The sequence below is a fragment of the Merops nubicus genome, unplaced genomic scaffold (genome assembly GCF_000691845.1).
Source record: "Merops nubicus isolate BGI_N331 unplaced genomic scaffold, ASM69184v1 scaffold16402, whole genome shotgun sequence".
NCBI classification, from domain to species: domain Eukaryota; kingdom Metazoa; phylum Chordata; class Aves; order Coraciiformes; family Meropidae; genus Merops; species Merops nubicus.
Genome location: NW_008591735.1, coordinates 51,390 through 79,022, shown reverse-complemented (window position 1 = coordinate 79,022; position 27,633 = coordinate 51,390). Strand labels below are relative to the sequence as shown.

At 39.9% G+C, this 27,633-nt stretch overlaps 4 protein-coding genes across 4 annotated transcripts in view; 3 read left to right on the top strand and 1 right to left on the bottom strand.

Moving 5' to 3' along the window:
• The window catches only part of NF1 (neurofibromin 1), a gene marked incomplete at both ends in the record, with an annotated part of 76,766 nt that overhangs the window by 5,650 nt on the left and 43,483 nt on the right, over nucleotides 1-27,633 (bottom strand). Inside the window, 15 exon segments of the mRNA XM_008950371.1 lie at nucleotides 134-288; nucleotides 1,098-1,233; nucleotides 1,769-1,900; nucleotides 2,473-2,599; nucleotides 2,947-3,087; nucleotides 4,027-4,128; nucleotides 4,965-5,079; nucleotides 5,202-5,263; nucleotides 5,463-5,677; nucleotides 6,843-7,122; nucleotides 7,350-7,490; nucleotides 7,870-8,063; nucleotides 9,039-9,241; nucleotides 9,988-10,328; nucleotides 10,426-10,858. Of these exon segments, the coding sequence (XP_008948619.1) occupies nucleotides 134-288; nucleotides 1,098-1,233; nucleotides 1,769-1,900; nucleotides 2,473-2,599; nucleotides 2,947-3,087; nucleotides 4,027-4,128; nucleotides 4,965-5,079; nucleotides 5,202-5,263; nucleotides 5,463-5,677; nucleotides 6,843-7,122; nucleotides 7,350-7,490; nucleotides 7,870-8,063; nucleotides 9,039-9,241; nucleotides 9,988-10,328; nucleotides 10,426-10,858 (2,777 nt within the window).
• Nucleotides 13,759-14,514, top strand: EVI2A (ecotropic viral integration site 2A). The gene has a single exon (XM_008950368.1). The coding sequence runs from the start codon at nucleotides 13,759-13,761 to the stop codon at nucleotides 14,512-14,514; it is 756 nt and encodes a 251-aa protein (XP_008948616.1).
• On the top strand, nucleotides 18,326-19,171 carry EVI2B (ecotropic viral integration site 2B). Its single transcript, XM_008950370.1, has 2 exons — nucleotides 18,326-18,916; nucleotides 18,977-19,171. Exons 1-2 carry the CDS (start codon nucleotides 18,326-18,328, stop codon nucleotides 19,169-19,171), a joined length of 786 nt encoding a protein of 261 aa, XP_008948618.1.
• On the top strand, nucleotides 21,303-23,470 carry OMG (oligodendrocyte myelin glycoprotein). Its single transcript, XM_008950369.1, has 2 exons — nucleotides 21,303-21,407; nucleotides 22,148-23,470. Exon 2 carries the CDS (start codon nucleotides 22,154-22,156, stop codon nucleotides 23,468-23,470), a length of 1,317 nt encoding a protein of 438 aa, XP_008948617.1. The 5' UTR covers nucleotides 21,303-21,407; nucleotides 22,148-22,153.

The following is a 27,633-nucleotide window of genomic DNA, read 5'->3' as shown; positions in this document are numbered from 1 at the left end:
ACTGCACATATTCCTCTGAATCAGGAAAAGGCACTTAACGTCAGAACAAATACAAACACAAACATAATTTTTCTCCAGTAACACTTCCTGGGGTATTCTGCAGGCAAATTAGTAAATTAGTCATCTTAATAACCTAGAAGCTTTTTAGTGTTCGCTTGTGAAGGCTGCCCCATATCCAAACTCATGGATTTTCGTGTTCGAGGGCTTATCTGTCCCACTGTCGGGTAACTGGCAGCCAGTCTGTCTGACCCCTTTGGTGATGACCATGGTTGATTTTCCTTTAGTGTCCTGAAAGTGCAGAGAAATTAAGAAAATCTTTAAAACTGTGCACATTTAGCAATAAATTTTTCAACTAGCCAAACTACCCTTTTTTAGACTCATCTTTCCTAATAGATTAATCTCCCAAAAACAGATCCTAAGGAATAGTAATTACTTTGCTTGCAAAAATGTCTGACCTAGTGAAAAATAATCTGATATGAATGTAATGCTGAAGAGATTAAAAAATAAAGCAATGAAAAGAACACAAGCAAATCAGCCTATGAGGCAAGATGAAAGATATCTAACAATCAGCTACTCCACACTGGATGCTAAAAAGAGAGATGCTGAGTAAAGCACTGCCTGTTGAGAGAAACTGGCTCTCTGTGTCCTTCCTAGGTTGATTTCTTAGCTTATCTCTGTGGCTGCTTATAGACAGGCTACAAGGTGTGAAGCTTTTCCAATGACATGGACCAAGTGATTACTCAGTACATGCCTTGTAGCTCTTAGAAGGTCAAAGAAAATTTTCTTCTAAAATATAAATGAAAAATGAGATGAAACTAGGTCTTGTAGAAAGATGTTAGTGAAAATTTTAACCATCTCCAAAGCAGTTAAGCTCTGAAATAGCTTTACAGATCTCAAAATTAAATCTACACAAATCCAATGCCCAGATTTCTCTGTGACTCTTGATCCCAGGATAAGTAGCATATTGGTCTGGAACCAATAACAGAACTTTACGAATGTGCATTTCAGTTTTCAATATACCACAGGTTGCCTTTAGATAACTTGAAGGAAACAGACATTGAAATTTGGGTAACTTATCTGAAAGTTCAACAACCAACCTATAGCTAGTGTCACTGTGATGTATGGGGTACGTGTCCATAGGAACATTCTCCATGGAAACGTCTGTCAGCAGCAGAGACTTCCTGTGCTTCAGGCTGCAGCGACTTCGAACTTCCTCAGATACTGTCAGCAAAGCTAAAATTCAAAGAAAACTAAAGTAAGTTTTCCACAGTAGGAATACTTTGAATAGTGAGAACCACATTCCATCCATTTAGATTTTTTACTTAGTACAAAGAAGACCATTGAGATGTAATTACACCCTACTGAGACATACAGATTAAAAGTAGGTCACTGAAAAGAATTATACTCTCCATCCAGTTACAATTACATGATATCAACTTTTGCCCTCACATGGTCACAATTTCTATTTCCAGACCCCTAGAAATTTGAATGTTCTACAGCACATGTTTCAGTATTTAAACCAAGAAACCTTCAGCTTCCCTGAAGGATTGTCACAGCTGCAGAGTGGGTCCTATGCAAGGAGCCTGCAGTCCACAGACAGCTTTCAGTGACAGACCCCAGCCCCACCCACACTCTTGCCCATCTACACTTACAAGTTTCCTTTACATTGGTACAACTTTATCAGCCTTAAACCGTAAGAATCCCCACAATAACCCATTGCTTTTCAGTCAGCACAGAGTTAGAAGGATGTTTGTGTGCTGGGTGTTACCTGCCAGGTAAGCCACGCTCTGGGTGTTCACCTCAAACTTGTCACAGTTCCTATGTTTGTTAACCAGAGCTAGTAGTGTATACAAAATCCTTACTGTTCTTGCTACAGTGGTGGGAGAAGGATGCCTGTAGCCTAAGAAATGAGGTTAAGAAACCAAATATTAAATTTAATTTCTTAATGCATATTTTTGAAGCATTAATATTCCAAAAGTATTTATAAGTATTTTTTCAGCGTGTTCTTGGGACACTTCATATAAAGGGTAAGAAACCACAACACTAACAGAAATTGCACAGCCAGGACTACTGCTTCCTGTGCCTCCCCCAGAAACATAATTTCAAATGTCTGTGCATTTATTATCTCTGGTATCTCACAAATCAGTCTTCTAAAAGAAACAGTGAGCCTGGAAACAGGGAGACACACACAGAAAGCCAGCATTCTTGGAGGAAGAAGTAAAGAACTGCAGCAGATGAAGCTAGACATCCTGTGACAGTGCAGAATTTATATCATTAGCACTGATGACCTTCACAGAAGGTGTGCAAAGGAAACCTGGCAGTCCCTTAGTCGAAGAATGTTTAATCTGTATCTCTTCTGTTATCCAAGTTAGCTGAAATCCACCACCCACTTTTTCCCCTTTATTCTTGGACTTGTTTTTATTTCTAAATTAAGAGTGTTCATCTAAAACAAACAGTAATATATGCTCTTACCCTTCAGGAGGTGCCCCACTAGTGCAAAGTTAAAGTTGGAGTTGAAATTTAGCCCAACAAAATGATCCATCTGCTTGCAGTGCCATTCTAGTGGTCTCCTGATCTCCATGAATACCTCTTCTGGGCTCTGACCCAGAAAAAATAAAACACAAGAGTGCCTCATCGAAAGTTACTCATCCTATCTCAAGGGTTTTTTTTTAAAAAAAGTGACAAAACAGTAATTTTAAGAGCTTACATGAAAATATCAAACACACTCTTCAACAGAACATATTTCTGTTCCGGTTCAGAACAGACTAATAAGAGCTTCATCTCTACATCTTACTTTTACTGTTGGCATTACCCAAGTGAAAAATACGAACTTCAGCTTCAGTTGCTTAACTAGCAAGGAACAAAGGAACATCTTTTTCCTTTTTTAATAGCTCTAACTGCTTACATAAACCCATGGCCAGCCACAGCTGCTGGCTAGCAGCTTACCTTGTCGTTGAACACTCGCAGGCTGTCCAGGGTGTGCAGGTTCTGCTCCAGCAGTGCTGTGCCTGCCGAGTACAAGTTCACCTCATCCAGCTGTAGCACTGCCATCGCCACCCAAAAGAGGGCCTTGTGCATGGGGGAGTCCTGGGAGGGAACAGGAAAACACCATTTCACCTTCAGTTCCTCTAAATGGAAGACAAACAGGACTGACACGTGGTTGTGTGTGTGAATTAGGAACCTTCTTGTAGCATCTTCTGTCCTCAACCACATCCAGTCCAACAAAAAGAGGTGTTCATATGAACCTGCAGTCTTTGTGCACTCCTTTGTGATGAGGAGAAAACAAATAAATTGAAAGCCTTTTGTTTTTTTCCCCGAGCCATTGCTTTTCTCTTATATTTCTTCCTTTGCTCACAGGACTGCTGGACACATATCACCCTGCACCAGACTGAACAGGAACACGTCATTTGTCATAAATTTGAGAGCATGGGTTGGAAAGAGATTGCAACTCTGCACATAGAACTGGCCAGGCAGTTTCCTCTCCAAAGCCAAGAGGTGTGCAGGAGGAACTGGCATTCAACAGATCCCAAGTGTCTTCAGCAGCAGGTTTTTCCAGGACAAGTTTAACAGCAGACACATGAGGCTCTCCATTGCTGGTGCACTATTGATATGCTGCTCAAATAACTTGAAAGTAACATGGGGATTGCTAAATTAATAGTACATCAGGTAAGACAAATATTTATTACAAACCACAACCTGAAAGGCAGATATTAGCAATCATACACCAGAAAGCCACGGGTGAAAATCTTGTGGAAAGAACTAAGACAGTCTGTGCTGTGGCCTTTGCCTATATTGCCATGGCCCAGTTTGAAGCAGCAGAACAGAACATTCTGAAGCAGTTTTAAAGCTTTTGCACATATCTCTGACATATTCCCCATATGTAGTACTTTCAAGCATGAGTCATAGCAGTGAAGTGTGAACTTCAGATACCACAACACACACTCATATATTTCAGATTATACCTGTAATTATAATCTTAATGTACAAAACATGTTCTCTGTTTACTCTAAAAATCCAGTTGTTTACCTTATTAAGAAGAGGCTGCAGCTTGGTGAGTGCTATGACTGTAGCTTCTATTAGAACTTGGCTGTTGTAATTATCAGGACCTTTTAAACAGCTCTCAAGTCCCTTTTAGAAGGAAGAAAAAGAGTAATTAAAAATACAAGCATAATTAAATTTTACTTTGTAAAAAGAAGATCAAAGTTCTAAATAATAATTGTAGCTCTCAATTAGCATACAAACTTTGAGCTCATTTTAAACCAATTCTCAAGGACTTTTACAAACAGAGATTCACACAGAAGTGACGTATGTGCTGCTGAAAGCAACTGCACATTGTGTTAAAAAACTAAGGGTGCAGGACAGGGAGCAAGAACTAAAGAGCAGCTCCTTTACCATTCAGATGCTGTTCAGTTAAATTTTATGTCCACAAAATTATACTAAAATGCTTAAAAGAAACATGTTTAGCACACTGTTCACTTGCTATGGAACACAACCTTCTTTCAAAAATATGGAATGGCATTACCAAGCTAGGCAGCCTGTTCCAAAGTTTTTTTACATGAATGTCCTGCTCTTTATTGTATTTGCTCATAACATATGAGATGATTAACTTCCTTTAAAAAGCCAAAGTTATGAACCATGTGCATGCAGCTAAATGCCATAACAAAAATTTATCATTTATTTAAATACTGACTTCTGGATTAATCTCAGTATCTCAAATTTAAAACCCAATATTGAAAACTATTGTCACTCTAGTATTTGCTGCAGTAATGAAACTTATTGCCACCAAATGAATTTAAAATAAAAAGTTTGGCCTACAAAAAGACTGTTTCCAACCAGTTAGTTCTATATGCTTGAAAAAAAAATCCTCAGATTATGCTGAGTTCTATATTTGACAGCAAGATAAAGCTGAAAATAGCTAAAATAGCTGGTTTATGAGTCACAAAGGAAAACATAGACCCAGATACCTTGCTGAGAATTCGGATTATTTGTTTTATTTGTCCATGAGACACACGTTTACTTATACAGCCAAAGACAACAAGTGCTCTTGGCTGCAGGGATGGGTTATACTGGAATGCAAACCTGTGAAGAAACACAGTACAATATATTAAAAATACAACAAACAGGCTGTAGAAACAACAGCTGAGAATGCTACGGGTACAACACAGCCAGGCAGGGGTTATGTTTGGAGGTCTAAGACATACTTTTGAGCTAGTTCAGTCCACTGGTCCAGCCACTTGCACGTTGGAATATCCCTCATACAAGCCTAAAAAAAAATTAAATTGTTTGAACGTATGTAGCATTAAGAAAAAGTATTTTTAAAATTCCAAATGTGCAGTTAGTTGAGTTCTCAGAAGGCAGCAACTTAACTATCGATTACCACATCCCGCTGCACTGCTGCCTGGACAAAGTGTAGGCAGTGCTGTTTTCCCTGATGGAGAGTTTCTTCAGTTTGAATCACATACCTCCATGATCTCCAGCAAAGCTTCTGTGACAGTTTCCAAGGAAGTCAGTGCAAAAGTCTCCCTCTCATAGGAGCCGGGTGAGAAGGACCTGTCTCGGTAGCTGGACCGGAACGCTATGACTGCAGCTGATTTCACTTTGCTGATTCCAAACAGCAAATAAAATTTGGGCAGAGAGAACTCAGTCAAGCTCAGCCTTAAAACTTGCTTGGTCTCCTCTGTTGAATAAATTTTTACAGATTAGATTTAAAGTACTGCAATTGAATCCATATTTCAGGCACACTGAGGCTCACCCTCCCGTGGGGGCACGAGCAGATACCACCCCGTGTGCCACTTGGCACATTCCAACACCACTCCCTGTGCATGCCACAACAGCCCTGGTCTGCTGAACATTGTTGGAACCAGGCACCAGGAAGATGTGTTCAAAAAAAGAGGAATAAAGAAACTTGTTCAAAGCTGTGGCTCTGTGAGGCTTCTCCTCACAATGATTCAGAAAATGGAAACCTGGAGTTCCTGCTTTGAAATACCAACAGCACCGTAAGTTCAAACCACAACCAAATCCTGCTTCTGGCTCTGGCACTAGAAATGTCAGAAGCCACTTAAATCAGAAGGAGATGACAGCCCTGCTACTAGCCCTGAGTATGTGTATGATTCTGAACCTTCAGTTCATCTCAGTGTCCTTCAGGCTCCGTGTTGAAGAGGCAGCCCTGTCTTGCCCTCTGTGCCAAAGCACAGCTTTGCTTGCCTACATACATCCGTGTGTGTCTGTGCACACGCTCACTGTTGACATTGATAGATATACAATGAGCTTTCAGACAGATAAAAAGACAAGATTGCATAAACTTTCACTTCTTCCCCCCTGCACAAAATCTTGTCTGGTTTTATCCTGTACTTCCGTGGTAACAAGTGACAGTCACATATTTCCCAATATCAATGATTTCAGGACCGCTAGAACACCAGTATGCAAAAACACCTGCTTGAACAGTACAGTTTCACAAGTCTCTTATGTAATTGATATTTTTGTTACCACATTATGCAACCATTCAAAAGATGCATATCAGACAGTTTTAGCACAGACGTATTTTCTCCTTTCTGTGCATTACAGGAACTTCCTGGTGCTTTCTTCTCTTTTTCTAAAACCAATTTATACAAACAATTTACATTAAACACCTGCTCTAAACCAGATAGTAGTTTTTTAATTCCACACTCATTTGTAGATCACATCCTCATTCTGATTTGCATGCAACTTGAATTACAACACAGTATTTTCAAACTCTCACAATAGTTTAAAGAGAGAAAGACAACTCCAATATTTGTTAAACAAACTAAGGAGCCATCAGCTTAACTGAAAATCTGGAAAAAAAAATCAAACCCACCACTTACCACTAAAGTGAAGCTGTGAACAAGTGCAAAGAGAATGAATGATGTTGATGACGAGGCCATGCGTGGAAGCTCGGAGAGAAAGGGGGCCAGTGGCCACCAATAAAGTGACTACATGAAAGAGGTAGGGGAGATGTGCGGCCACATCCAGAGAGTTGTTGAAGGAGAGCATCAGCATGTAGCGTGCCAGAATGGCAATGTCATCCCACATCAGGTGCTGCTCTAGGGTGGGAGTTGGAGACAGACAAGTCTTGTCGATTATTTTACACATCCTTCCAATCACCTGAAATGAAAACCATTTCTTTTTCACTCAATGAAGACCACAGGTCTAAATTCCAATTAAAAAAAATCACAGTTTAACTCTGGAATGATTCTATTGGTGGGAACCTATTTTATCATGTTTTTTGCATCCTTTCCTGTCCCGAGTTATCAGAAAGCATCTCAGTGTCACATTATTACAGAAGTTGAAATTACTATATAAAAGGAAATTAAGTCCAAGAGGGAACTCACTTTGCTTGATACCAATTTTACATTTCCAGAAGCAAGTGCAACAGCTGTGTCTGCCATAACCTCAGCTTTTATGGATCCTAAGCCCCCTGTGGCACTAGTTTTGATGAAACTGTCCAGCACCACATCAAGCAGATCTGTTATCTGTTAAAGAAAAAAAAAAATTATCAGACTAACTTTATTTTTCCACAGTAAATCCCCTTTTATATTAGCAATCATTCATTTTTTTCAGTTGAAGATGTGTAACTACCATAAACTGAAGCACCACTTTTAGTGATTTTTTATCCTTTTGGAAACAGCCTAATGTAAATTTTAGACATGTAAACTGGAATTCCACCATGTTTCACTTCAGATCAAAGTGCTTCAGAACTGTGGAAAAACTGTAACTTAGTCTGTATTATTTTTATTTCATTTTCCACTTCAAAGTATAATTGTTCATGAAATGCTGAACCTAGTAAGAAGAAACCAAATTTAAGTGGTTAAAAACTCTATAAAAGTGCAATAAATTGCACAGAATTTGTACCTGTCCAAGACTTCCCCATATCTTAGCTTGAATGGAAGGATACATTTGTTTCTCATTTATTGTCATTGTTATAAGCTTATCAAGAATAGCAGTGACTCGCTGGCGCTTCGCATCGTCGTTGTGTTTGCAGAACCGGACCAGATTGGACAGCCAGGGAGTCATGTACTCCAGACAGAGGTGTTTCAGTTCAATACCTGCAATTAAAATCCACCTTGTAACACAGATTCAGCACTGGTCTCTATTTATAAGTAAATATTTATGAGCACTTCTCCTTTCTGTTTTATTGTCTAAAATAGTAACTATCAGAGCTGAGCAAATAACACTGGGCAAACAGACAAGCAGCTGACATTTTAATATCTTACTAAGAGATGTGACATAAAGATGTGTACATTCAGTATTAGCAGGGACTACTTAAGACCGTTTCTTTTCAATCTCAAGAATTTGTTCTAAACAGCTTCCAACAGTAAAGTCAGAGATGTATGATGTCTGGAAAAAAAGGATGACAGAAGTAGTGCAACAGAACCAGATTTACAACTGAGAGATACAGTCAATCTGAAAAGATTAATTCTGATAGGACTAAAGAATCCAGTAACTCTTCTGTGTATGTATATTCTAGAGATCAAAACTTCCCTATCATGGACCTCAAATTTTGCTTTTTATTCTACAATAATCTCTACTTCTGGTGAATTAGTAACAGCCTTATAGATATTTGCACCATGTGCTCACTGTACAAAACTATCAACAGTGATATGGAACAAATAATTCATATTGTGATCTCTCTGAATGAACTTATTCCTCTAAATGAGTAAGATGTCTACTAAAACATGTTTTAGCATTAAATTTGAAGCTTCAAATGTAGGTGCCTTTGGTTTCTGTTAAGCTACTTCATGAGAAGTATCAGATTCAAATGTGAAAAGTAATGGTTTTGCTCCAACAGATGCCATTCCAGTTTGTGAAACTGCCTGGCTTGAAAGTATTACACAACTTGATCATTTAGAAACATATAAATGGATAATCTTGAAAACAGCTAGAACAGCCCTGAGAAGTATTTGCACTTTAAATGTTACAACTCAGTAACATAAGGAAGCTTAATTGACTAAGCTAGGCAGCTACCAACCTAAATTTTTTCAAATTCATGGATAGCATTGAGGAATACTAGTGTTACTTACTAGATTTGCTAAATCCAGAAATACACTCTTCCAAGAACTCTAAGGTAAGGTGTGGTTCGTTAGCTGCAAGAGTCTTACTAATAGATACAATAAATAGCGTGTTGTTGGCAGGAATACACAGACCTGAAGTTTCCAGTAATTGGCCCTCAATCTTTAAATTAAAGGTACAGGTTAAGGCACATAGGAGATTATAGGCAGCAGACCTGTAACAAAGCAAGCAATGTGACTTGTAATAGTTTTCTTGTACATTTGAAGATAGATTTGAAAATATTACACTGAGGCATCACAGTAGTAGTACTGACATTTTAAAATCACACATGAATACTGCTATATATGAGATCACATTTCATTCCTGAACTTCTTCCCTGCACCTGTTAGGATTGAGACACAAGCCTTGGAAAAATGAGAGAAATTACTCCTTGACTTGCTTTAAACATTTTCTGATGAAGTTAAAGACTGCGCTTGAAGGACTTTGTACTGAAAGCCCTCTCAGCACAGCTTTCAGTTCCAGGAAATCCTGAATATCTCCAGGATATTCACCTGAGCTGCTGGGAGATTGAATGTCAAAGGCCCTGCAGCCCCCAGCCACAGGCAGTCCTGGCAAGATCCAAGAGCCTGCTCCCATACATACGAGATCCCACATCATTGAACAAGGAGTTCAACACCATGAAATCCACATGTGCCTAAGAAACACACATCCCCAAGCAGAAGTGTTTCTCCTTGTAAGGAGAAGTGAAGCTTCCTAGATGCTCTCGGTTACTCTCACAATAGGTATGCCTTTCTTTGCCTACAGAAAACCCAATCTTCCTTTATATTAAAAAGGACATTTTATGGAGCTGTGGAGAAAGGGAGCAATATTTTGTCCAAGAGAGATCTGCTAACACTAAGAAAACCTTGAAAAGAACTTGCACTTCTGAGCCAAGCTGATGTTAATCTAAAAGCTCCGTACCGCAGGCTGGGGTCTGAGCTCCCCAGGTTGAGCAGTGCAATGTTCAGCAGTGTTCCAGGGACGTCCTTGGGACGGATCTTAGTGTGCTGGGGGATGGAGTCGGGCTGGGAGAGCTCCCACCGCGTCCGGATGTGAATGATGGACCGAACGATGGCCTCGCACTCCTGATGCATGAAGGTGAGTGGTGTGCCTTGGTTGGCAATGGTTAAGGTAAACTGGTTCTCATCAACAAGACAGATTTCCTCAATTTCAGAGGCATAGTATATGTCATTTAAAAACACTGTTTGTCCCAGGACTCTTGTTCGTTCTGCCGATGTCACTTGCACAGCTGTCGACCCAACCTTAGAAAGAGTAGTGGAAAATTGTTCAGCACCTGTTGTTAACAACACAAAGGCAGAAGTCTGACAACTCGCTAGGAACAGCATTAAAAGGACTTACTTTAATAGAAACTTTGGTGTCTTTATGAGCCAGTTTGAGAGCATTGTGAAACACTTTCAGGTCCTCTTCCAAAGCCAAGGTAGCTGCTGGGAGTTTCTGCTGGTCATGTTCAATGTGCTCTGCCAGCTTCCCTGGAGAGTCTATGAAAATAAGCCTTTTGCTTCCTTTCAAACCTGTCAAGAGCCTTTCATGGTATTTGGTGTATTCTCTGACCCAAGAGTTACAGTTATAAATAAAAACTGCCGAGACATTTTCATAAGCAAAGCCTGGAAAAACTACAAACCATTTAGAAAGAAAGTCTGTTTTAAAGCGGTTACTGGGGCCAGCGTGTGTGAGGTCCACTACAATTTCATATGGCTTTGCATAGTATGGCTTCAGAGTGAGCAGTACATGGTATATCAGTAAATCGCCATTGATCTGACCGGTCTTGAATCTGTAAGAAAACAAGACAGACATTGTTGGGTTGGCAGTTTAGATCCACATCACAAACATCTGAGTGGTGTATTACACACACGACTACTGCACTAAACCAGACTGACCTTCCACACACGTCTGAAAATACCTCTGATCCAAAGACATGACACTGGACTGGCAGCTAGGGCCTGAAGGCATCTGTCACTATTCTGTCATGGCTCACACTTCAACCAAGTTCAGTGGCCAGTATCAGGAAGCCTGACTTGGGATTCAACTCAACTTCCTTTTGAAGTGCCTCACAACGTCCCACAGCCAAGCAACCTCCAGACAGACAGGAGGATTGTTCAGCTAAAAGGAAGAATGTGGGGAAACCCACATTGTGGCACAACAGTGCACTGGATTACATGAGAAGAGCTCAGAGGTTCTTTAGAAATAAAAGTCTAAGTTCCTCAAGCTTTTTAAACTCTGTAGAGATTCAGACTGTAATCTACTTTTATATGCAGGAAAATACATTTCAGAAGTCTTAATTAAGACTAATCAGGCACTCACATATCGACTTTATCAAAGCATCTCAAACTCATTTCATCTTTTACATACTGCAGCACACTCTGGTGCTTGGTGGAGTGTTTCTAAGGATGGTCAGACCTCTGAGCAGCACAGAGGATTTATCTGCAAAGTAACTCCTTCCAGAAAGACATTCAGGTCACATATAAATATTAAGAACTCTCCATTCTCTGGGTGTCCTGGGACACTGCTGTGGATAACACCTGAGGTAAACCACCTGAGCACAGGATAACTGAGGAGATAAATTTCATGAACGTAGAATATTTGTCTGCCAAAGATCGTTGTGGGCTTTTTTTTTTTTCCTCCTGTGTTACTTCCTGTTGTTTTGAGAGCTAATTTGGGCAAGTTGGTGTTTTTCTCCCTCTAACGTGTCATGGCATACTTGTTACAAAAAGGAAGTGTGTCATCTTTGTGGTTTTAGTTCTCCACTTAGAGTGAACGACATGTAATTTCAGTTACAGATTTGCTTAAAAAATACCAGCACTGTCTATAGCTTCTTGCTTTACATCAGTGGTCGTTCGCATCCTAACAGCAAATATATGCACAAAGAAATTTTGTTGTTAAAGGACTTCAGCCTGCAACACCAGTTTTCTTTTGAGTACATCTTGGCAAGGTAAGTGTACATTTTGCTTCTCATATTTTAAGTTCCACTTCAAAGTTTCTTAGATTTTGTAGAAAATGATAGGCAAAAGGTATTTTTAAAGATGTTCAAGCAACTCAAATATAGTAACAATCTGTACAAATATTATCTCAGACTGAATTAAGGAAGATGATAAAATTGTATTTCTAGTAATGTTAAAGTTTATTCACAATTACACTCCAAAGCATTAACAGTGACAGTCACTACTCAGCTCTGTTGTTCCTCTGTATTGCAGATCTTACTGAGCACTCATAAAGACCCTGTCAATACCTAGGCACAAAGGGTTAAACTAAAAAGAAAAAATCACCTCTTTAATGATCAGTTCCTTTGCTCTCATGATTTTAAGCAAAGCCTGTAACAACAGCAGGGTGTTTATTTTTAAGAAAAGCTCATCCATCTAGAACACTGCAGTTCACACTGGACTTGGACCCTTTTGCTGATTTTGCTGGTTTTCCTTTTTTAAAGTATTGCCATTTGGATTTTGCAAGACAGGCAAGTTCACACCTCTGATTTTTGGGAGTGAATATATTAAGCTCCTTGGCAGGCATGCTAACTTTTGACTATGGTAAAACTAAACATTGTTGGGAATATTTCAAAACTACCTAATCTCACAAACATACAGATGTGCTTTGTTACCATTAAAGTAATAGCTTTAAGAACAAATGTATTTATAAAAATAGCACTGTTACCTTTGGTCATTCCCTACAGCATTTGTATTTGAACCAAACATAGCCTGTAACATTCAAAGGCAACATTTTGTTCTGTTATTAGCGACAGGTGAGAGAGACACTGGATGGGATAAGCCTTAAACTCGGAATGTCTGACAAGTGTGAACTAGGTGAAGCAGCAGCAGTGAAGGGATTCACTGCTTCTGTCATTTGTCACCATTACTTTGAAGCTATTATCTTAGTATGAGACTGACCTAAAGATCAGTTTTCTCCCCTCCAGATAAATTCAACAGGTACAAATATGAATACCACACAAACATGAAACAGAAAATACTAATGGTAGTATCATCTGCCTAATTATCTCAGGCCTTTTAAAGAAAATGTCATAATCTGTAGCATGTCTTAGAAAAAAAAATTGAGATGTAGATTTAAGATAAACAGCTTTTTGTACAATAAAGCAGAAAAACTGGAGAACAAAGATTTTCCTAGGCATTTACAAAATACTCCAGTCAGCTGTGGTAAGAAATAAAAACAATGTAAGTTACTGCTGTAACTCACAGGAACATTTAAGTTCTTCACCTGACCATCTTTACAAGCATTGTTACACTTCCCACATTTGGGGGCATACAGGAAAGTTAGAGGCAGTAATCTGTAAACTTTACATGGGTTTCTCCTTTCACGTGTAAAAGCAGAAGTGATGAAGTTGTAATATGACCAGCTTTGCAGAGGAGGAACTTCCACAGACTGCCTCTGCGTCACCGCGCAGGAGTGACTTCCCTTTCCCTCTTTGCTCCATGTTCTTTTTTAATCTTCACATTTTCTATAAACCTCAAACTGTCAGAAGTTCAAGACAACCTATTCTTTGAGAGTACCAAGTACTTGAACTCATCCTCCTACATCCACTAAAAATAAGGTCAAGTTACACTTTTTTTCAGCCAAAAGGCTGCTGCCTGCTCTTCCCCGAGAAGTCCAATTCCAACCTCAAAGTACGTGCATTTGCTAAACTAATACCATAATTTGTATTTTTGCAGGTGATTAAACAGGAAGATGGAGACAAAGAGACACAGTAAATCACTCTTCACCTTCCCTGTCACAGTACTAATTTCTTTGTGTTTGCAAACAAGCGCGAACCACATCGGCCATCCTGGCCTTCAAAATGAAACCTGGAATCCTACCACGCAGAACATAAGGGGAAGCCAGAACATCACAGAAGCCAATACAAATTCTCCTCTGAGCATGAATTTCAGCAGCAGAACGATTATGTTTGAAACACAGACAAGCACCCTGCAAGCCTCCTCCTCCACAACGGCCCCAAATCCAACAACCCCCCCTGCCCAAAGTGCTGTTTCTGTCTCTGGAGGGCCCAGGAACAGCAGCAAACCCAAGAGTACAATGACAAAAGAAACATGTGAAGACAACAAGTCTCTTATACTGATTTGCTTCATTGTCATAGCAGTACTTGTGCTTATCTGCACCTTCTTATTTCTGTCAACAGTCATAGTAGCAAACAAAATGTCCTATCTCAAAAAATCTCAGCAAGGAAAACGTAGGCCCAGGAGCAACGGTGATATTCTTGCAACTAACAGTCTATGGCCAACTGCAGCAGGAACATGGCAGAGGATGCCTAAGGAGACAGCTGGAACTGATGTGATAATGCAAGATCTGATATCAGGCAGAGATGCTGCACTCCAAGGGAAAACCAACAATGAAACAACTGAGAAACTCACTAAAGAAACAGATCATGAACAGGAAAAGAAAGAATCACACAAACCCATTCTAACCAATTTTGTAGTTGAAATTTAATTCATACTCTGGTAAAAACTCATCTTTTGCCTTTTACATGTCATTAATACATGGCAAAAACTTAGCTTGTAAATAACAATGTGAATTTGAACACAGTAAGCCTAAATTCAGATCTTAGGGGTCTTCCTTTTATGCTAGTGGGAATGCTGCCACAACTTGTAGATCTAGAAGGGAGTGAGGCTGTGTAAAACAGCTTTCTGTAAATAGTGTTGAGCCTGGTTTCACTCCTTTGACCAGAAACCATGGTGAGGGGAGCTGAATGGGGTAAAACAAAAGACAGAACTTGGCCCATTCTCAAAGCATATAATTAGGTTTAAAACAAACAAAACACATAAGGAAAGAACTGTTAGTCTAATAAACATACCATAAATGTACCTACACAGGTATAACCAAGCTGCTTTTTTAATAAAATGATAATTCAGTCACAACATTGATGCAATTATTGAATCAGAAACTAGTTCCTCACAAAATGCCCTTTCAAGTTTTTCCATCAACAACTTCTCAAACCAGCTCAACTTCTTCTGAAACAGATTGAGATTTGAATCATATTTATTGTGTTTTTACTGTGTATGAATATATGAAGTTTGTATATCTTTGAATATGAAAACTGTTTCAATTTGTTATCTCAAATAAACTAGCAACGTAAGTTTTATATAACTTGACTTATATGATAATATTTCTCCAAGTCATAATATTAAAAAAATATTACACAAGGCATCTTAGAATATTATATTCCTATAACATTTGCAGCCAAGATCTCAAAAAAAAAGCAGCTGCCCCTGTGAAGGGTGGATCGTGTTGTAAGGAAGGTAAAGTTGGAAGGAGTTTGCAAGCTTACCCCAGAACTGGGAGTCATTAGAAAATAGTTCACTGGCAATAAAAAAATCAAAACCAAACCAAACCATACTACCAAACTCAACTATGGAGCAAATTCTAACGAATCTGTCATAAACCACACATTCAGACCTTGCAGCTCCAAGGGAGGAGGTGCAACACACCACAAAAGTAGAATGGGAGGGCAGGGGCTTATGGCAGGCATTTCTAAAACATGAAGAGAAAGGCCAGGAGAAGAATAAGGGCAAACTGTGACAGATCAGTGATGACAACCTAGTACTTCCAGGAGATGAACTGAGAACATCTCATATAGGTTGCAGAAAGAGAGCAAAGGGGCAAGGCTGGGGATGCAGCATTGTAGTTACCTTCTCCTTCCCCAAAATGACCACGAGCACAGGAGACAATGGCAGAGGCTGTGCAAGTACTAGAAAAACGGATCTGAGACATCAACCATGAGAACCTAACCTGGTGTAAAACTGCTCACAGCTAGGAAGGTAAAAGAACTAAAACAGGAGAATGAATCTCTGAGAACCAGTCTTCATAAAGGAACACAGCAACCAAAGGGGTAAACCAGCAGTGTCATGGAAAAAAGCAGGCAAAAAAGAAAAAAATCACAATCCTACCAATGGAAGGAAGGGAAAACAGGAAGAAAAAAGAACTGTCAGTGATGTGGGAACTGTGGCAAAAGTTAGCTGGAGACTAAGGGCTGAAGAGAATGGGGATGAGATGGAGGAATCAGGCAAGAAACTCTGAGTTATAACGCCAGTATGGGATCAGGATTTGTGCATCTATTCTGATTGCACAAGTTCTCTTTTTCACACTCTCCCTGCTCCTCAGCAAGCACAACAGGAAAAGCAGGATGAGGTGAAGAAGCTGCAGAGGGATCTGGCAGTAGCCACTTGGCACTAGCAGAACACACTTGCAAAATGCTGCGAGGGCATATTTGTGCAGGTCTCTTTTTGCCAGGCAGCTTTTCTAGGCAAAAATACTCAAGGAGACAAAAGGAAGTTGTTTGGATCACACTAAATGGTATGGACACAAACACACAGAGGGGAAAACAGCTGCTCAGAGAGCACAGCCCTCCACTAATCATGGCAGCAGGTACCAAAGTTGTCTAGACAGAAAAATACCATGGAGCACAGGGGGCAGGAGAAGGGTGGGATCTGGAGTCACCCGCCTTTTAACAGAGCTACACAAAGGGAGATGTGTGAGCCAGTGAGCAGATCCTGTGCTCACATCCCTTCCTATGACTCACTGCAGGGCAGGGTGCTCTGCCACCAACGACGATGCCAGTGCACCAAACCCACCACCGAAATTAAATCAGCAAGATTCAAATGCAGTCCAAGCCTGCGTAAGTTTTGACTCATACAGAAGTAACTATAACTATTTTCAACAAACAGACCAGCAAGAATTTATGAATTTCTACTTAATAAGCACACACCAGACAAAATCCACAAGTTTTATGAAACCAACAGAGCTGGAAAGTTTGCTCATAAAACATGCGAACTGTGAGACAAGGCTCTTGATAATCTCCACATTCTTGACACTTCCTGCAGCAAGTGTTGGCAAACTTCCTCTTTAGCTGCAGAAACCTACTTCAACATGAAACGAGCCATTTTAGGCTGCTTGACTTTCAGCACACAGTCTGTCTTCCTAAGGCTTCAAAGGAAGAAGTAAGACACTGCTTGCTGGACAGAAGACCAATGCCCAGGTAAGAACCAGCTTCAAGATGGAGCGGCTTCGTGTCTGTATGGCTGGGTCTGAAAGGGAACTGCACCCTGTGCAGCCTGGGTATGTCCCGACTCCAGGGTGTTTTCAAGGCTCTGGCTGAATGTTGCTATCTTAAAAGCATTAGGGTTTCAAACACATGTTGTTTGATGTTGTTACTATGACCTATCATGAACTCTGTGTGCAAGTATTATTTGAGCATATTTCAAAATAGGGGAGAAGAATAAAAATGAAATTGAATCATTTTTACCTGCTTCAAACCTTATAGAATTTAGATCACAATGTTCTCAAGAAGCATTAATTTACTACTCCTATGTGCTTACGCTACTGCATTTGAAATTTGATTTTGCATATTTGTTAACCCACAAAGATTTATGCATATTTATTTCCCAGAAACAGTTTCACATGACCAGCATTATAGTAACTAATAAATTATCTCAAAAAGCATGAGAGCAGCCTCAGATAGAAAACCACTATGCAGTGGATGTATTCCATACATGCATTCCATGCAGAGACACCCAGAGACCTGAACTTTAAACAGCACAGGGGAAAAAAAACCTGTTTCACACCTACAACTTAACATTAACATGATCTCCTCCATTACAAAAACTGTTCCATGTGCAGGAATTTCTTTATAAAACCAGTTTAACATCAGAATGGTATTTCACCACAGTATCAGTATCTGGAAACTTTAAAAAAACTATTACACTCTACCCTTAGCTGCTGAAAAGAGGCAATAACAGGAAACAAGGCTTTAAGAGAACTGTAAAGGGCGTTTTACTTCAGCCTCAGCTTGTACCTATCAAAGAAGACAATTGTCTTTACTCATGACAATCCTGTTTGTCAATACTGATGTGAGCGTTTCCAGGTTTGTTCCAGGCCCATAATCATTTACCTAACTGATAATGGTGATATTTTGAAACACTGTTAGGACTTCTCTGCTGATGACTTTTCTGCTAAGGTGAAAAAAGGTACTAATCAAGCATTCTCTTCAAAAAAAGTTACTTAATTAGAATGATCAATAATGTTGAAAAATCTGTTTGTTTGTGAAGTCAGTGACAAACCAGTTGATTATGTAAATAGAATGGGTATGAAATTTCAGACATTAGGTTTAGTATTATTTTCACTAAAGTACAAAAAATGTCTGCTGTCAGTAAAGTGTAACAATACAACAAATGCAGTTGTCAAGTTAGTGTGTTCTATTTTGTTCCTGCTCTAGGAGAGGACAATTTAGAGAGGCTGCAAGAAAATGGCCAGCAACCAAATCATACTGGTTCTCTTCTGTGGAGAAATCTGGAAATCACTTTCTACAGCAATACCTCCAAACGTTTCAGTGAATAAAAGAAATACATACACCAGTATCAGGAGTCCAACAGAAGGCAAAGCTCCTCTATACCAGCTGCAAGCCACTGGACCCAGTTCACACAAGGCTGGAAGAGCTCTGACTGTTACGACACCAGCCCCGTTCCCCGAAGAGGAGGCAGAGCCCAGTGATGGAAGCTGGGTAGCAGCACTGCTAATTGGCATCATTCTGGTTAGTATGCTAATAGCTATTATGATAATTCTTCTGTGGAAAAGCTGCAAGAAGCCAGCCCTAGCTGATTCAAATTGGGCAGGTCGCTCTCCGTTTGCAGACGGAGACACTCCAGATCTCATTATGGACTCTGACCAGGCTACCAAACGCTCATCAATTTTATTTATGTTGCCCTGGAAATCGAAACAAGACCCAAACCTACAGCAGGATCCCACTGCACCAGGGGAACCAGCCCACTGCACTACCAGCAACGAGAAGAGCCAACTGCCTCCACCAGCTGAAGCCTGCTCCGCAGCCAGCAGCTCAGTTTCCACCCTGGCTGTGCCTCCAGCAGCAGCAAACTCTGCAGGTGCCTCCTGTCCCCAGGCGGCTGCTGCAGCCGAACCCCTGGATCTGCCACCTCCACCTGCCTGGCTCACGGAACCAACTGGTGACCACAGCTCAGAGCTCAGCAAGTACCAGGAATTTCACTCAGAAACAGAGCAACAATTGCCCCCCCCACCAGAGTTACTTATTCAGGAGATTGCTGAATCACTGCCCCAGCCTGAACACCCTCTGTAGGCTGCCAAAATGGATTTCCAGCATACCTCATGTTTTTCTTAAATGAAGTATTCTTCAAACAACTGAAAAAAGGAGAAGTTGACACAGGCAAGAACAGTGAGACCACAGCATGGGCATTTCCCCAGTGTTTCTTAACTTCAGCTTTCACAACAGGGAACAACCTGCCTCTGCCTGAAGCAAATAACGTCGAAATACAATACAGATTGTGCCCACCAGTTAGCTGGAACTAGTGATTCCAGATTTTGGAGACTACAGAAAACAGAGTACACACACCTTTGTGTGTCACTAAATACATGTATGTAATGCACAGACAGGGAGCCTTCAAGAGAACAGCTCTAGAGGTACTCAAGGCTTCTAAATATTGTTTGTTCTGCCAGGCTGTATGAGTAAATGCAGTGAATTCAAGTTAATTTTAATAAAGCTTGCTAATTCAAAGATGGTTTGGTCACTTAAAGCACAACTGGATATCTGCTTAGATATAAAGCTTCCAATTCAAAACAAACTGTAAATGCCTCAACATGCAAACACACCATATTTCATCCAATATGAAATGCATATGATGGGCCAACAGCTTGGTAGCAACAGGAATCTGGAACCAATATCTCCATGTAACAGCCACCAGTTGCTCCTTACTAATAGCAATGAGATTTCCTTTAGATCAAATATTGCCAAAAAGTTTAGTGTTGTAAAACCCCCAGTCACATCACACTGCTCTTTGGTACAGCAGAGAACTGTGTGAATAAACAGTCAAGAGAGTGGTCACTTAGAAGCTAAAATGGCTCTAAACATTTGAAGAACTGGTACAAAAAGAGTTTCTCCTACCTTGGTACTTACGGATGAAATAGAAACGGTTTGCAGAACACCCAGGCAAATGATTAGCAGAATCAGTTGTGTGCATTTGCTATTTCTTCCTTTCTTTTCATAATGTACTCAACAGGATTAATATAAACTTTTAAAATTAATGTAATGTTGGGGGAGTGCCAGATTCCTTTTAGCTGATGGTGTCTAGGTGGTTGGAATGTTCCCCTCTGGGCCCTGAGGAGAAGTGAAGCTCCTGCCCTGTCCAAACCCACACCCTGTGATGAGTTAACTTTTTGGTGGGAAGCAGGAGGGTGGTCTCAGAGGTAATTTTTATTTTTTTTTTTTTCTTAAACAGTATTGAATGTTTAGATTTACAGGTAGAAGCTCTAGCTGCTGAAGGCAGCCTTCTATGACATCTCTGCAGAATGGGAAAGAGGTTGTAGTTTTTGAGCTTGCTTGGAAAGGGAATATATTTGTGGATCTTGCACAGAGCACATGTTTGCACATATTGTAACAATAAACCCCAAAATCTCAAAATTACCACTAAAAATTGAAGTCCTAAGTTATGAAAATGCAATTCCAGGCTGCTGTGCATACAATGGACATAGGAAAAGATGTTTACAGTTTTTTCTTACTGTTTACATAAGCTCTCTGATTGTGTATGCCCAAAGAGGAGCATTCCCATTATGCAAAGATTTCTTTTTTTTTTTCAAAGGCTTGTTGCATTACACCATGCTAAAATTAACAGCATCAAACTATATCCACTCTTACCATACTGTTTGGAGAAATTCAGATAGAGATCTCCTACAGAAACCTGTAAAATCCTACAAGCTGAGCTATATTACACCTGCCAATACAGAGATAGCCTGATCCAAGGAGTAGAAAACTGAATGTTTTAAAATTCTGAAAATATATTCTGGCAGCATAGCTTGAAAAATCTTAAGACATGAAGCCTAAATTACCATTAACCTTTATTACAGGAGGAGAGGTTAATCAAAAGTGAAAGAGAATACAAACTTAACGTGGCTTTTTAAACAGGCACATTGAAATGAAATCCCAGCTGAAGCCAGAACAGCCTACAGCAATTTCAGTCGGCACCGTTTACGTAGCAGTCTTACATGTTATGCTTTGAGGCATTAACTGAGCATAAAACACAGATATGGAGAAGTTAACTGATTCCAGTTATAAAACCCAACTGTTTTGTTGGGTACGCTCGCTTTGCAATAAATTTGAGTCAGCACCAGCGACAGCTCTGCAGTCCTCCAGTGTGGAGCAGATCAGGTGGTTGCAGAGCCCCGGCTCGCAGCAATACGATGCAGCTGAAGAGGCAAGCACAGTCCACAGACAGCAACTGGAGCTACTCTCTAGAACAGGACGACCTCTAAGCTTTAATCTTTCACAGAAATTATGTGCTGATACTGCAGAAGAGATTACGGTAAGTTTGTGGGGTTTGGTTTTGATCACAAAAAACCTACTACAATATTAGAGATGGAAATAAGAACGAAATTATTAGTTGATGGCAGATGCTTGCACCAGAAATTTGCTGCAGTATCAGAGATTTCTTACTAAGATTAATTCAGCTTTCAAATATGTGTTACCAGCTTTGAGAATGTGACTAACACTATAATAAGGAAAAAGAATAATGTGCATGTTAGCATGAACATGAAATTTGGGTTTCAAACTAAATTCCTAACAATTTAAGATGCATTTTAACCAGTTCTCCTTAAGCAAATAGCATGCATGTATGGGGGGGACTGCTACGTTACTGCAGAGATTTGTAAAGCAGATCCAGTTGACAGCCATTTTTTCATCCTGTATAAAAGAACACATTATTCCAAACATAATATAGGCTTGAAATCACTAAAAACAAGAAGCAGACATTGTATAACATTTGGAAGAGACTTGCATTTTCGGAAGAAAGCCCTCATTTGAGCTTGAGGGGGAAAGGGAGATGAAAAAACAAGTCTCATTCTGCCAGACAACATGACAGTCTATGAAGGGATGCTTTGTAAAGTCTCTCTTGAACAATTCTAAAAAGGACCAGGACACAAAGGGGTTTATTGATATTTTTACTTAATTTCTCCTGCAAGTGGTAATTGCAAAGACAACCCTTATAAAGAAATAAAATATATTACATGGATTTAAAGGGTGTCATTTTGGTATATTTATTTTCAGGCAACAATGGAATACCAGATATTAAGCACATCTACCTGTCTGCTGGTCCTTCTGTTTTTCATACCCACTGTCTTGGGTATCTGTCCTTCTAACTGTACATGCTCAGGAAACGACAGGAATGTGGACTGTTCAGGCAGAAACTTAACTATACTGCCACATGGACTTCAAGACAACATTACATATTTAAATCTGTCCTTTAACCAGTTTGTAGATCTCGATCATCAGCTAACGAGATTCACCAATCTGAGGACCCTTGATATTTCAAGTAATTGGCTCAAGAACATTGCTGCTCATCTGCCCAAGTCCTTATGGGAATTATATGCCATAAACAACAACATTAAAGTTCTCCAGAAACTCGACACAGCTTACCAGTGGAATCTTAAAGTGCTCGATATTTCCAGGAATATGGTGGAAAGAGCTGTTCTGATCAACAACACCCTGAGCAGCCTCAAGTTTCTCAATCTCAGTAGCAACAAACTTTGGACAGTTCCAACCAACATGCCCTACAACATAGAGACGGTGGATCTGTCCAACAACTTCTTGTCTCAGATACTTCCAGGAACACTGGTGAGACTACAGCACCTTACAAGCCTCTACCTACACAACAACAAGTTCACATACATTCCTGACAAAGCTTTTGACCAGCTCTTTCAGCTGCAAGTAGTAACTCTGTACAACAACCCCTGGTCCTGCAGCGATGAACAAAATATTGCTTATTTGCTGAAATGGGTGCAGGGAACAGCTGCCAGTGTCCTCGGGGCTCCCTGTGCTAACCAGCCTGTGCTCTGGATGGGTGCCACACCAACTTCAGCTGCTCCCACAGACTCCAGCCTCATGATTAAAGGAATGAAGGGAGCAGACAAAGCTACTTCTCCAGTGCCAGCAGAACCAACCAAAATGATAAAGATGCATAAACAATTTAAAGCTGCTAAGGAGGTCCCTACCTTGGGGACCTTAAGCCAAACCGTGCTGTTTACGAGCACAGACCGACCACTGCTCCTCTACCCAGAAGATGTGACCACTGGGAAGGTCCGTTCCCAAGAAGCAGCAGCCACACACACAGTCCACATCAAAGATCCCACCGAGCTGAACTCAAGCCTGGCACATTCAACAGGATCCTCCACCACTCCTATGACTTTAAGTATTACCAGTGGCATGCCAACAAACTACTCCAGAATGCCTCAAAGCACAACGGCCACCCTAAGGAAAGAGGAATCCACTACAAGTATCCTGAATACTCGTGTGCCCTCCACAGCAAGTGTCTGTGAGATATATTTGGTTTCTGTTGCAATGCTTAATGCAGTGGCAATGCTTATTGGCTAAGGGCTTGTGTTTTGTGCAAATTGTTGAGTTCATTCCTGTGATACATAGCTGGAGTTAAGACATCCAGTTGAAATAATGAATCAAAACATGAGAAATATAAAGCTCTGGCTCTGATCTGAAGAAAATAACAGTTCTTCATTAAAGAAGTGCACACTAATGTCTTGATACTAAGCTGCTACTTATTTTAATATGTCTTAATTGAGTAAAACTAACCTATGATTTTGTTTTTTAAAATGTGCTTATTTTGTATTTATATTTTTAATTTTACTTGCACAGAATAAAACATCAGAATTTTAAGTACTGATTTTATGTATGATTTTGTCATTAAACAACTGGAAAAAAAAATAGAAGGCCTGTATCATATCTGCATTGTCTTGCTTGACTTGCCAGTGAGCAACTCTTGTAATATAGCAGCACAGATTCTTTGTAAGTTATGACAACATGCAAAAGGAAGGGAAAGCTAAAGGAACTAAGCCTAGCTGTTTCACTAATCAGAAGTTATTCCTGAGAAAAATTGCTAGCATGTATATCTATGTTTGCTTCATATGTATTAGGATATTTTAAATACGAAGAACAACAGTTTTGAATTTAGGAATTAAATATGACAATGCCATGATGTCTACACCCATGAGGGTGTAAACTGAGAAGGCAACATGGTCCAACTTCAGCATGGGAAAAGTGGTAGGGGCTGATATCTCTTTTTGCTCTGTCTTGACTTAGAGACTGCAGGCAAGTTATTTCTCACTCTCCATATTAATGAAAAAAAAGATAAAAGTAGAGGAAAATGCAAGATGTTCACTGCCATGACACTCTCCAACAGCAAGGAGTTATTGACACCAACTAATGAAATGGAACTCTTTAGCTTATTTCAAGTGACACCCAAAAAATCTGAAATGTTAATATAGTATGCTTAAAAGAGTATGGCAAACCAGCCAGAATGTATCTAACTAGTACTTTTTGATCAGTAAAATGAAATATCAGCCAATTTCTAATACAGGTTGTGTAACAAATCAATTAAGCAATTAGTTGTCAAGCTGTCATGGAACAATCCTTGAATCTTGTGACTTAAAAATTCAGTGCATGGCATTGAACATGCCCAGATCCTTGCTTTATAAGGATGAGCATGAATGATATTCTCCTTGACATCTGCACCATCAGCGAGTAGAAATAGTTGCAAGCATGGTTCTGTCCACTCTAGGAAAATAACTTAAATTATGTGGCAAAGGTACCTGATATACTACAGATGAAGTTCTGCAAACAGCATGAAATGAAAACTGAAGAACTAGTTCACTGAAAAAGTATTATTCACTTAATATTACCAATCTTTATACAATGTTTTCCATTCATTTCAGGCCACTTAATTTCCAGTTATTGTAGCATGAAGGTGCTGCAAAACCCAGAAAACCTCACTATGGAGACTGGAGTCCTCCACCTATTTCTCCTAGGTGTCCATGAGGGCTGTAGACCATTTACAACCACTGCTATCAAAGAAATCACAACTTTCCAATTGTGAACAGTATTTCTATAACCAGAAACGTGTTTTAATTTCTAACAGTAAATGTTACACAATGAATTTGTACAGTTATTTCATTGGCATTTAAGTAAAAATAAAGTTATGTTTGTATTGAACTGAATTAGTGATGGTGCTTCTTTTCAAACAAACATAGTAATATCACTGAAGAAAGGATTTTATTATGCAAACCCATTTCAAGCAGGCATGTGGCTCAATCTTCAAGTCTTCTGGGGGGGAAATATGGTTAAATTAAATTATATTATTTTGATACTGATGTATCTCTAGTATTGTTTACTAATAAGCTGATGAGATAATAGTAACATAGGGTCTACCCCTCCCCTTCCTGCCCTTCAGGAGGTGCAAACACCTCAGGCACAGGTCTATCCTCTAGAAAAGGTACCTCTTTCTCCCTCTCAAATGAAGACCCTCCATATTTAATAGGACAGAAAACCTAACCCTCAAAACCAAAGCCTGGCATTTCATATACATTTTAGGTAGACAAAAGCAAGTTATCCAAGTAAAAGTTTAGACAACCTAAACCATAAGCAGTATGTGCATGGTTCCTACAATGGCCAGTAAAGTACCTCATCACATGAAGTGGCTACCAGAAGTCTGAAACAGTTCCCTGCTTGCACAAATTCCATACATTTTCTCCAGGCAAAATAATCTGATAGGAACTGATAAATCCCACTGCCTAGAACCACTACTAAAGCCATGTCACAGCCTGCCTCTCTCTGTAGACAGTGCCTGTATTTGCTAAGTAGTGACTGACTCAAAAACAGTATCAACCCACTTACCACGTTCAGAAGGAGGCATTTCCTGGAATCACCTCACTCGTAGGGCTTCGTCCCACACAGTTCAAAGCAGCTTAGCTCACAAGGTAAGACAGGACTCACAAAGTGAGGTGCTATGACTAAACTGCCTTGAGTTGAGGAAATTACATGAAATACCAAACACATCTTTGCTGAACAATTGAATACAGGATGTCAAGTTCTATCACATGCAAAAAAATCTACATGGAATCAAGTTTAAATGCTCTGAGAACGTTTCACCCATAATGAGACTATTCAGTGAACAGCAACTCTGTAAAAACAACACTGTTTCCCAGCAGTTGTCTGGGGCACACTGCAAGGCCCTGTACGGAGTGACTCGCTACTCAAGACTTCAAAGTCTGAAGCATGCTCATAGAAGCCTGGAAGAGGGAATGGGCTTGTGGGGTTTGCCAGATACAGGTACAGGATTGGAAAGTTAGGACACAAAAAATGTGCATATGTGTATGAACGTAGATGGCTCTCCCAAGTTCCAGGGCTGTGCTCTCTCCCCAGACCTTGCCTGTGCTAGGTGCAAGCAACAGGGCTTCTTAGTCAGACTGCTTTCAATAAAGCAGACTGAAATTTAGGTTTTGTTGTATTTTTCTGGAATACAAATGAGCTGATAAGGAAGCAGTGAGTAGGCAGGCAAATGTGGGAGTCGTGCACTTGTTGCTTGGCAACAGCACAGTCAAATTGAAATAAAACTGATGGGCATGGATGTGAACACGACAGCGCCGGTCCGTGTTGTTTTCAACATGCTGGTCATTCTGCCCATAATAAATACAAGATTATCTGCACTCAACAGCAATTATTTTTTCCAAAATACCTATTTAGCCTTTCAGGACAATATTCAAAATACCTAAAAGATCTACCACACCACATAACAACAATATGCTTGCTTTTGAAAGGTTGAAATGGATAGCTGCGGGCTGAAGGAATAACTCAGAGGTTTGTATTCCTATTAATTAGCTTGGGATCAGCTTTAAAACATAATGGCAGCACTTCAGGATCAGTATTTATTGATTTATTGATCGTTTTAGTAACAGTGTAGGGATTTTAAAGAGAAGAGCTCTGCCTTCAGAAGTCAGGTTGTTGCCCAGGAAACAAAATGTGAAGAAAAATGACAGAAGGAATTAAATTTCACAGCACAAGAAGGATATAAACTGATCCAGATATATCAGTAAAATGACTCAACAATGCCCTAGCAACAAGACTTCAAACTACCAAAAAACCCCCAACCCGAAACTAAAAAAAACACCAGCGTGCTGCAAGCCCTCAAACATCCTGGCAGCTCCAATCTAAACAAGCTTTCCACATTTCACACCTTAAAAAACGACATCCAGCTCAGGACCACCAGACAAACACCCCAAATAAGCACCACTGAGCTACGTCCCTGTTAGCAGAAAAGATGTCAGAGCACGATTCCAGAGCAAGGCCCCACCTGCTGGGTCTGAAAAGGCAGCCTGGGGAGAAAAGCTGAAGGACAGGGCTGGCAGACAGAAAGTAAGCAATAAAAAGGAAGGTAAGGGCAAGCAATATTCCACCTAGTAGCAAGATTAATGTCAAAGTATAACAGTATTTTCATTAAGTATCCTGTACCTGGATAAAATGTACAGAAATCTGCTCCTTACCACCCCCTTAAGCACTGTAGGAGCATGTGTCTGACTCGTACCATGATTGCTGTTGTTTGGAAGTGATTTTTCATCTTCCTTGGAGGAACTGAGGTTTGTGCTCATTCAGAAATCCCTGGGATACTGTTTATAGAGCTATTTTATTGATGACAACATTCCAGATTGTTGAACTGCCAGGTAACTTGGTCAATGATTACAAGTTCAGAA